Source organism: Lynx rufus, unplaced genomic scaffold (assembly GCF_022079265.1).
Source record: "Lynx rufus isolate CCGP_SWC_20201006 ecotype Redwood Valley unplaced genomic scaffold, mLynRuf1.p SCAF_6, whole genome shotgun sequence".
In the NCBI taxonomy this organism is placed as follows: Eukaryota; Metazoa; Chordata; class Mammalia; order Carnivora; family Felidae; genus Lynx; species Lynx rufus.
The window spans coordinates 40,495,302-40,507,209 of record NW_025814878.1 but is presented as its reverse complement, the minus strand read 5'-3'; the positions used below and the strand labels follow the sequence as shown (position 1 = coordinate 40,507,209).

At 38.0% G+C, this 11,908-nt stretch overlaps 1 protein-coding gene across 1 annotated transcript in view; it reads left to right on the top strand.

Annotated features, from left to right (window-relative positions):
* Positions 1–1,777: 1,777 nt before the first annotated feature.
* Positions 1,778–11,908, top strand: part of RFX6 (regulatory factor X6) — a 55,393-nt gene continuing 45,262 nt past the window's right edge. Inside the window, exons 1-4 of the mRNA XM_047101254.1 lie at positions 1,778–2,000; positions 2,311–2,467; positions 5,229–5,352; positions 7,629–7,690. Coding sequence (XP_046957210.1) covers positions 1,778–2,000; positions 2,311–2,467; positions 5,229–5,352; positions 7,629–7,690 — 566 coding nt within the window. The remainder of the gene's footprint in view (positions 2,001–2,310; positions 2,468–5,228; positions 5,353–7,628; positions 7,691–11,908) is intronic.

The following is an 11,908-nucleotide window of genomic DNA, read 5'->3' as shown; positions in this document are numbered from 1 at the left end:
AAGTTCATGGAAGGCATTCAATGAGCTTGGTTTGTTTCCTTCGATTAATTCAGCTGGATAATTGCCAGATATTCATTTAGTGTCTGTAACACACACACACACACACACACACACACACACACACACACTTAGCCTGGATATTAAGTGGTCTGTATTTTTAAAAATTCCAAAAGAATTCCCAGTCATTTTCCTGAATATTTTCTTTTCTGATTATGTGATATAAATAGCAGAGTCTTTTTGCATACACAGAGTTAATCTATGTCTGAAGGTGTCTCTATAAAGGGGGAACATTCTAAACTGTAGTATTGTAGAGCTAAGCTCCAGGCACTGAGAAAGTTCTTTGGCCTTTTAAGGCCTAGGTAGAGGAAACTGATATGCAAAGTTGTCCCTTGGTTGGGAGGTATAGCCTCCCAGGTTTGGGTGCATGAATGGGTGGGTGGTTCCAGCCTGGACCCAGCTGCTGGTGGTATCCGGTAGGGAGAAATCCTTCAACAGAAAAGTGATGCCTTTCCTAACAAGTGGTGCTAAAAACAGGGAAAGTTTCAAATATATCCATAATCTTGGGTGCCTAAGCAGGTTAATGCTCTTAGATCATATTATTCCTGTCTATAGTTCACCCTGCAGCCATCCACCACCTCGAGTCCCATTTTGGTTTTTCTAAGTTAAATTTTGATGTAATGTAGTTTAATATTAAATTCGGGTTAAGGGGTGATTTCTCTTTCTAATGCTCCACAAGAAGATGACAGGTTGTTGGCTGTGGCGAGGCAGTGTGAACCAAAACAGCTTCCTTGCTTTTTCTGGGGAGCACTAGGCATAGAGTAAGCACAGCACATATTTGTCGAAAGAAGAGAAATGGAAAGAATGGAAGATTATGTGGCAGTCAGGCAACACACACCCCCAACTCTCTACTGACTTCTGAAAGAGAGCACAAGTTACCTTTTCTTCCACCCCACATGACTCCCTTGCCATTTTAGATTGGAAATGAAATGTGGCGGCTTCATTTTTCATCACAGCAACGTCCACTGCACTACCCGTAGGTACAATAGGTGAGGAATTGTCAGGGATGCTTTTAAGTCACAAAATATTGCAGGGAACAATTGAATCGTTTCCTCCATGCTGAAGGTTAGATCCTCGAAAGAGGCGAGGCTTGGGATCAGAACCCTCGAGGGTGCACCCTCGAGCAGGGAAGTTGGACACGTGTGTGATGCGATGGCGTCCGTCCCCGTCACTGAGATTAATCCGAGAATCAATAAACCCGGCCCAGGTTGTGCAAAGACTGAGTGGTGGTCTGGCCTCGCAGATTCAAGGCTGCGGGGCCAGTGCGTCCTTTAAGTCTGACGAGCGAGTTAGGGATGGAGACAGTTGCAGTAGCTCTTCCCTCGGGAAGAGAGTGGGGTTTTCTCAGATCTTTCCGGGAGCTCCGTGTGTGAATGTGAAAAGTGCCCTCGGGCCCAGCGCCAGACGTGAGCAAGGGCGGAGAGAAGGGGGGAGATGTGGGGAATGGGACTCGGGGGAGAGAGGCGCAGGTGAGGAAGGGAGTCCGAGCTGAGCGTCTGCCGGAACCGCGGACAGGTGGAGAAAGGCCGTCCCGCCTCGGTCCGCGCAGTCCCTGCGCAAGGCCTTCCTTCGCCGCGACGCCGCGGGGCTCGGGAGCCTGCCGTCTCCGCCCCCGCCCCCGCGGCCGCAGGTCCCCAGCCCCGCCCCGCCCCGCCCTGGGCTCTGGGCTCCGCGGGCCGCGGGCCGTGCGGCTGGTGCCCAGGTCTCCCGCGGCCAGAGGATGGCCAAGGTCCCGGAGCTGGACGACACCTTCCTGCAGGCGCAGGCGCAGCCTTCGCCCCAAGTTTCCCCCGAGGCCCAGGAGGAGTGCTGTGGGCCGCTCCTGGGCAAGGGCTTGCTCATTTACCCCGAGGAAAGGGTGTACCTGGCGGCGGCGGCCGGCGGCGCGCTGGGCAGCGCGGAGAGAGGGGAAGACCCGGAGCTGCCGGCGGGAGTTAAATCGGGTGAGTGCTCTGCCCCCTCGGGGGATGTGGCTGGGAAGGGGATGAATTCTAAGAAGGGCACCCCACAGGAAAAGTAAACACACCGCAGACATAACATACATGGAGAATGTTCCGTCCTGATCTTTGTATTTTCCCCAGGAAAACGTCGGTCACCTAGAAATGAACTCTAAGGGATTTGGCTTAGTTCCCCTCTCAACCCCCTGCCCACCCCCTTGGGCTACCCAGTTTGGCACCAGTTTGGTACTTTTAGAGGCTCCTTCACTGATTTTGCATTCTGATTGTCTTTACCACCCTTTCAACTTGCAATCAGAAATGCGTTTAAGCAATGGTAACGTTTCCTCGGAAGAAGAGGATGCAGACAGTCACGACAGCAAAACCAAAGCAGCCGATCTACACCTCTCTCAGAAGAAAACCGTCACGCAGATGATGAAGGATAAAAAGAAGCAGACTCAGCTCACCCTGCAGTGGTAAGTCTCCCACGGGGGATACTTTTCAGCACCCGTTGAGTTTTGAAAGTCAGTATCTTCAGAATCTGCTTTTCCCAATTTGCCTCTGCCTCAAACTTTGGGGGCAAGTTTAAGATACCAAAAGAAAATGATTTTTTTTTTTTTTTAATGAATGTTTGGTTTGGAGACATAGTCTAGTCTAGTGTTGATGAAAAATGATCTGCAATACAAAAACCCATCACTTTATTCACTATTGACATAAACTATAATTTCATCAAATGTCAGCAATAATGAATGCTTTTTATGACTTATTTGCTTAACATGCAATCAATTCGGTCCTTATATACTTGTTATTTGATCGTCTTTTTGTTTATAAAACATGATTCTTCAAACCACCTTAAAAGGAGGAAGGATCTTAAATATTGCCTTTATCCATATGAGGGCAAATTAACAATTGTATACTGGTCATTAGGTGAAATGCATTTGAACTAGAAGATATTGAAAATTCAGTTAAAATATCTCTATTAAATAAATGTTCAACTATTTTTATAGCACCTGTCATATATGATTTATTGTGATGAAATATCATGAATTGGATTTTATGGAAACTCTTTTAAAACCAAGAGTTTATCAGTAGGCTTTCTACATATGAAAAGCATTTTGTAATATTGATCAAAGAGGAAGAGGGATCTAAAGTAAAAACTCTAAGCTTCCCCACATAGTGTGAACAGGAGTATATATTTCCTTCCAAGTTACAAGTAATAAGCAAATAACTTAAAAGGTTTATTTACCGATTAGTTGTATAATCTGTATGTATGTAAGGTATGAACTAAACCTTAGAAAAATACAATAGAAAAAAATAATGTCTAAAAATCTAGCAAAAAAAAAACAAAACCCTAACTTTTTTTCAGCTATTTAAACCCTGAATTACAGTTTGCATATACTAAATTTTTGTGATTATATACTTACACCTTTTCAAATATTTGAAATCTAAACCAAATATTCTTCTAAAGTTGTGGCTTAACTATTGAAGTTGATGTCACACTGACTGGTTAAAAATACACTGGGGCAGTAAATATTTGAGTTAATTATCTGGAATATTTTAGATACAGCTATTTTATTAGTATAATTGGGGCAGTATTGCTTAAAGATATATTGTGGAGAACTGCTGAATTATCACTTTCAGTTTTTCCCTCAAATGAGTGAATGGGAACAAACTTGTTTTTTTGCTTTATAAATATGAGTGATTGCATTATAATTAAAGAAAAACAGGTTATACCCCCAAATTAGCCATATTCATGGCTGGGATTATCCAGTATTTTGAAGATAAAGACAATGCCTGCAACAACATTAAATAGCCACATGAACAGTTGACATTTTATGCATGCCATTAAAATATAATTTTTAAATAGTTGAATGTTTTCTTAGTGATTTTCATTTTTTGAAATTTAAAATGCTATACTTTTGTTTGAACTTTCCACCCCTTTCCTATAAAAGAGTGTTACATAGAGTTTTCTAGAAACTGAGTGACTTATTTGTACTTCGAGAATTTTCCCTCATGGTTATATAGATTATTGGGGATATTAAAAATTGGAGCTGAAAATTAAAATGAAAAACCTAAGTAACTCCAGTTTTCAACCGTCAGCTAGGTTTAGTTTTGTGGATACAAATCTGACTGGGTTTTGTTTTGTTCTTCTTCAAAGAAGTATGAACATCTGATGCTTTAAAGTCTGATGAACATCTCCTTTAGCTTTTATCTCATGCATTTAGGGAATATGCTAAATCAGAGATGTGACTAGTTTCACTCAATTTTAATCTGAATGCATGCTCAATATTGTGTTGTTCCTATATAGTAATAATTACAAGTTTACTATACAGAAAATGGGTGTACATAAATTTTAGTCAATATCACCTACTGAATTGTTAGGAAAATTGGGAATACAATCTACAAGTTCTGATTGCTCGATTGCTGTTTAGATATTTATAACACTTGAGTATACATTATTACATTTATATAAATTGTGTTTAATTGCAATGTAGACATTCAAATTAAAAAGAATTGTGTCTAAATTTTCAAAATTTATACAATGGCATTTGTAACAGAGTTGAATTTGTATGTCCTATTTGGAGACATCTATAGAGAAGTACATTATGTTTCAAGTGCATGGTATGTTTCAGGCAATTATGGTACTTGATCACAGCAAATGGCATAGGGTAGAAGTAGATCAGTACCATTTCAGACTTCAGTGAAGTGAGTTTACTCTTAGGTGTTTTGCAGATAAATGCATCATCATGCTTCCCTAACCATTTAGGGCTCAGGACTAGTTTGGGAATGAAAGTAAGAGATTGTAGGCATTTGCCAGCCTGAAACCTGGCAGCCCATTAGTGTTGAGAATAGTCTTTTAAAAAGCCATCTCCTTCAATTTTACCATTCATACATATTTGCATCTCACAGAGCAAACCATAATGAATAGTGAGGATTTCCATAGAAATAAGACCTATTCTTTGAGATACAGACCAGAAAGGAGTGGTTTTACATTGACCAGGGTATTTTAACTCCACTAGCAGGTATTCATTGGGGTTCTTGTTCTTCTAACATTAATTCTTGTGATCTGACTGTTAATAATATCCGGAATAAAGAAGGTCTGCTCATGTCTGCTCATGAACTCATTGTATAGCGTCTGTATTCAAAACAGTCCTTAAATCAATGTGAAAGGGGAAAGGAAAGGAGAAATAAAGAAAAGGTTTGACCTAATTTTCTGCCTTTTTTTTTTTTTTTTAGGCTTGAAGAGAATTACATTGTGTGTGAGGGAGTTTGCTTACCACGGTGCATCCTTTATGCGCACTATTTAGATTTCTGCAGGAAAGAGAAATTGGAGCCAGCCTGTGCAGCCACCTTTGGAAAGGTAAATGACACATATTGGCCATACTACTTTACTGCTAAAGTCATGTCTGGAAGACAGTATAGAAACAAATGCATCTAAGTAAATTTTTTTACAGAATTTTAAGAAATTTGTTTCACAAGCATTTTATCTTGATTTTACCTACTATAGGTTTTACCTGGAACTACTATATGTTTTGAATATTAGAACCTTAGCTATCAGATGATTTAATGTAATATTAAAGGAAGCTCCATTTGGGGTGCCTGGGTGGCTCAGTCGGTTGAGCGTCCAACTTTGGCTCAGGTCATGATCTCGCGGTTCGTGAGTTCAAGCCCCACGTCGGGCTCTGTGCTGACAGCTCAGAGCCTGGAGCCTGCTTCAGATTCTGTGTCCCCCTTGCTCTACACCCCACCCCTGCTTGTGCTCTGTGTCTCTCTGTCTTTCAAAAATGAATAAACATTTAAAAAATTTAAAAAAATAATAAAGGAAGCTCCATTTGAGCAGTGACATTTCCCTTCAAAGAGGGATGCATTAAAGAGTATGGTATAGTCTGTATTGAGAAGTAAAATTAAGTGGTGGTGACAAGTATCTTGTAAATGCAACTGGTGATTGTGTTTATTATTTAGCTAGTTCAAGTATATGAGTTTTTAATAATTTTTACTTTATTTCATGAAATAGTTCCCTTGATTCTCCATTTCACTCTGAGTATGTTTATACCCCAAACTCTAAAATGTTGTGACAGAATTGGTGAAGCATCGCTTATTTAAAAACATTCCTTTCTACCCAACTGTATGGTTAGGATGGGAATCTGTAGAATTGGCATTATCATATTTATGTATGTTGATGTTATTTTGAAAATCAAGACAGGATATCAATCTCTTGCGAAAGTTTCTCCTTCGAGATTCTTTTCATGCTCTGCTAAGAACTTAGGATATAGGAAAACTATAGGAAGCTTAGGGCTCAAACATTGCATCTCATATAAACTGAAATCTAAATTCTAACCTGTAGAGGGACTCATTGTCCAGAAAATAATGAATACTATAGTCGAGCTTCTCAGTTTTTGAAAATCAAATAATTTATAAATTTATTTTGAAACCTCTCTGCTTATGGGATTTAGTGTGATATGGTGCATGGTAATCTCATTATTCAGGTTCTGGCCTAGACAGTGACAAATTTGTTGTGAAGCCTTTTGAAAAGCACTGAATTTTTTCAAAACTCAGTTCACTTATTCCCTAAAATGAGCAAGTTGCATAAGACAACTGCTAACGTCCATTTTTGCACTGTTTTGTTCCACCTTATGGCAGTAATCTTAACTGTTTGGGGAGTGATGAAATATCTTGAGAATCTGATTAAAACTACAGAATTGGTCCCCAAGAAACTGACATATACAAAAAGTTTGCCATGGAGCCCCTTAGGAGATCATACAATTCCTGTTATATGTAGAACAGATTTTGTTCTTTAATTGGATGCTAATTTTTAGCAAATTTTTGAGAAAGGGACATAGAAAAGAAACAATTTAAAACACTGCTGTGGATATCTGGAAGGAAGGAGAAAGTTTCCTGTGTTTTTTCAGAGTTGGAGATTGATACTTAATTTTGATAAATCTCTGGATAAAATTATTGTAAAGACACTCAAGTCTTTCCTCTAGGTACATAAGGTAGTAAGCAACATGAAGCAAAAGCAGATACTGGTATGATTCGCTTTGGAAATTGAGACGGGGCAGTAAAACAATCTTATTAAAATACTATGTGGCAATGAGAAAGAATGAAATATGGCCCTTTGTAACAACATGGATGGAACTGGAGAGTGTGATGCTAAGTGAAATAAGCCATACAGAGAAAGACAGATACCATATGGTTTCACTCTTATGTGGATCCTGAGAAACTTAACAGAAACCCATGGGGGAAGGGAAGGAAAAAAAAAAAAGAGGTTAGAGTGGGAGAGAGCCAAAGCATAAGAGACTGTTAAAAACTGAGAACAAACTGAGGGTTGATGGGGGGTGGGAGGGAGGGGAAAGTGGGTGATGGGCATTGAGGAGGGCACCTGTTGGGATGAGCACTGGGTGTTGTATGGAAACCAATTTGACAATAAATTTCATATTAAAAAAAAAAACTACCTCCCTGCCTCTGCTGGTGTATTATTGCTTATCAATTGCTTGTCAGTGTATGTAGAATATTACTTCTTCCAGACTAAATTTTACCCAAAGTTCAACATTTACTTTCTTGAATTAACTGGCCACAAGTTGCTTGCAACAGAACCACACGTTTCCTAAAAACTAAAGTAATTGATTTTCTTTTTAGACAATTCGCCAGAAATTCCCCCTCTTAACGACTCGGCGACTTGGAACAAGAGGCCATTCAAAGTAAGATATGTTAATGAGCATAGATATCAGATCTGTACATATGATACCCCGTATAGGAGGATTGACACGTGTAAAATGAGTATTGTTTTTATCAGTGAATGGAATCACGTGTTCTTTTCTTGATGAAGCAGATTTTTTACCAACTGTAAGAACCAAAAAGAAAAAAAGTAGATTTTGGAATAATGTTTAAAAAGCAAAATTTATACTGAAAAATCATAATATCTTATTTCTTCTGATAAAAAAAAATCATTTTTACAATCTTAAATCCACTATTGAAGGCACTGGTGTCCTGAAAGGGTAGTATATATGGCTAAATAAGTGGCCAGATGGAACCACAGCACTCCCAAAGAGCAAGGCCAAAGTCAGGAGTTGAAGCATGGTTCAGGTTCTTCCTTTGGTTTTCTTTCCCAGATAATAATTTCAATATCCTCTTCTTTTCCCTTCAAGACAAATGACCTCCACAAATGACTTCTTTGGTCATCTCTTAATGTAAACATAAAGTTAGTTCTCTTGATAATTTTAGCTTTTCTCTTGTGGCAATCTCTGTAGAGTTACATGTTACACATTCTTACTCGTCCATTATTTCCTCTGTCCACTGTGTTTTCAGTTTTTCCTTTCCTTCTGCCTGCAAACAGATTCAGATCTCTTTTATGTTGATAAAAACAGATGCATCTCAGACCTGCTGTACTCTTCACAATTGCTCTATTATTTTCCTTCTCATTGCTATTCCTCGAAAGAGTAGCTGTGCTCACTTATCTTACCATTGTTCACATGGTAACAGTCCATTTCTTTACATAGACAAAAACCCTATGGCTCAATTTTACTGTTACTCATCCTCCTTGGCACCTGTCTAGCATGTGAACCTGCTGACAGTGCCCTCTTAAAATAAATCAATATGTAAAACTTCTATGGTTTCTCTGTCACAGAACTGCCAGGCCCCCTTCCCTCTTCTCCCATTCATTTTCTAGCTCATCCAATGTCTTCTTCCGTCCCAACATCTAGTTCAGCATTGCCCAATGAAATATAATGCAGCCACATATTTAATTCAAAAATTTCTAGTAGCCACATTAAAAAAGTAAAAAGGGACAGGTGTTATTTAATTTTAATATGTTTTATTTAGTCCAATGTATCATTTCACCAGGTAATCAAAATTAAAATTATTGAGATATTTTTCATTCTTTTTCCCTACTAAGTGTGTGTTTTATTCCTACAGCACATCTCGATTCTGATTAGTCATATTTCAAGTGGTCACTACCTACATGTGGCTAGGAGCAACCTTATTGGCTAGCTCAGCTTTAGTCACTTGCCAAAAAATAAATCTTACTTTATGAATTCTCTTGAATTGGTCTCTCTCCATTCTCACTTGCATAATCTGGCTTTCACTGTATCTTTCCAGTCCTTTCAATACAGTTTTTCCAAATTGGCCTTCTAAAAGTTTTAATTCAATTGTATCTCTGTCATGCTCAAATTTTTCTCACTTTGACATTCAGGGTCCATTATGATTTAGTCCCAAACCATTTTCCTACCTTATCATCTACTCACCTCTCAGCATGGAGCCTATGTTCCCACGAAATTAGTGCCCAGCACCCTTTGTTTCACCTCCAAATGTCATTCTTTCATCTATGCTGTCTTCTTCTCTGGAAAATGCCTTTTCCCTACAGGTATTTTGAAAGCTTATCCATTGAAAAGAAAAGAATGTTTCATAAACTTCCTCTTCTTTTGAAATTTTTCTTATTTCTTGATTTCTTGTAGGCTCTTTCTTCATAGCCTCACAGCAGTTCATTGGTTCATTCTTAGTATGTAATTAGCTTATCTCTTCCCCTCAAAAGATAATATTTTGAGGATAGAGACTTTGTCTCATTCATTTTTATATCCTTTCTGTTGTTGGCTACATAATTGATTACCAATTAATATTTCTTTAATTGACTCCTATTGGTGTTAACAGTATGTGGTGTGAGAAGGAGGAATGAAATGCCAGATTGAAAAAGAGTGAATTGGCTCTTCCCCTCTAACTTGTTTATCAAACTTGAATCACATTAACTGGCTGATTTCTACTGAATTTGATTCCTACTGAATTGTGTGGGTAGAAGAAAGATGAGATAATGTTGGAAGTAGATAAATAGTAGAAAAAGAGGCAAAGCAATGCAGAGAAATCCCCTTCACAGGATCTACAAGAAGGCAGGCAGGCAGGCTGCTGGGAAAGTCAATTAATCCTAAAAGGAGCCTTTAGGATTAGGGATGAATCATTAACCCTGTCCATTGTGACTCTGTGAGGCTCAAGTGTTTAGGTTTATGGACCAACATGTGGTAATTTCAGGAAATTTGTTTGATATCTAAAAGCAGATGTGCCCAAGAGCAAATTATTAAAATTTGAATTTTTTTTCCTTCTTTCGCAGTATGACATTTGCTTTTTATAACTTGCTTGTTATATTTTTTGATATTTTGATATCCTGGGGAAAAAATTTTTCATACATAAACAAGTATGTTGAAAGATAGGGCAAGATGGAGAGTTTGTGAATCTTGCAGTTGGCAATGGTTTGATGTAATTATTCTTTTGTTGTTGTTGTTATTTATTTATTTATTTATTTATTTATTTATTTACTGGGGGGAGAGAGAGAGAGAGAGAGAGAGCAGGTGAGGGGCAGAGAGAGAGGGAGAGAGAACCCCAATCAGGCTCCTTGCTGTCAACGCAGAACACTATGCGGGGCTTGAACCCACGAACCATGAGATTGTGGCCTGAGCCGAAATCGAGTTGGAGGCTTAACCAACTGATCCACCTAGGCGCCCTTTAATTTTTGTCCCAAGCATTTCTTTATCTTGGTATATTATCTTCACATTCATCATTTTTAATGGCTATTTAATATTTTAAAAATGTACATCTTTATGAAAAATATTTTATGTCTATAGAAATATGAACAATCTGTGAAACAGAAAGATAAATGAAGAAAGTTAGCATATTTTGGAGAAAGAGAAATTTATAATTTCTCCAAATTTTACTATTAATTTTGCAAAACTTGTTGGGGTAGTGTTTATTCTAGTGCCTTAAACATACTATCACTAAATGTTTATTGAATTATTTGAAAAATTTAAACTAAGTATTAATTTATTTTAAGTTCTGTGGATCATTTATTAAAATATATTGACATTATATAACTGTTTAGTGATGGTTATCTAAAAACATAAGCTCTCAATTGTTGCCAAATTCTCATAGAATAGCTAGAGTATATCCAGTCATTTCATTTGAGTCTTTCAGAAATAATTGATTTTGATCCTGATGAACTCAAAAAGTTCTTATGTATTCTGGACACAAGATAGCACCACTATTTCTAAAACCGTCCCTGGCAGCCTTTAGGGTTCATGGAACAATGTTACTTTTCAAATTTTACTCCATGTAGGAAATCCAAAAGTTTGGGAAACACTGATCTTTGTGACAAAGAGGTGATTGGTAGGATCTAAAAAAGAAGAGTGAATTTTGTGTCTATTTTCAAGGTTTTTCTCCCTAAGTTCTGTCATAACTGGTATTAAAATGATCAGTTCTCACAACTCACCTTTATGCAGGTGTTACTTTCAAGGACTTCACGAACATGAAAGATGAAAACATGTAACTAAATAAAATGAGGCAAAATTTATTCAGCCAAAAGGAAGAGATAAAATATTTAAAACAGATATGTTAAAAGCAAAACAAAACAAAAATCCAAATGGACAGACTACCTAGGTAGATATCACAGATCACCAGATATCATGCACTGTCAAACTTAGAAACAATTAAAAATTGAAACATTTGTTTCCAGGGGCAGGTCTGACGTTCTCCATAAGAAGCCAGTAGTGCCAAGAATTCTGGAAAAAAGTCTTTAAAGGTTAACTCTTGGGGTCACAAAGCCTCACCCTAGAACACCTAACCTGAGTGTGCCCTGGGGACAAAGCCAATCAGTTTACAGGGGCATTAGCAGCTCAGCTTTCTGTCCCTTCCTTCACTGTCACCCTCCCCTCCCTGCCAAGAAGCCCCAGTGACAGATTCTGTACATTCTCAACACCCAGATAAAACTGTGTTGTCTTTTGAGTTTTTTTTTTTTCTTCTTTTGATTTACTACCAATGCCAAAATATACACCTGTTTTTTTTTTTTTTTTTTCTGGGCAGTATTTTTAAATTTGGATTTTGAAAAGTAAAAATGAAACAAAATCATATAGGCACAAAAGAGTAATGCAAAGCAATTTTTG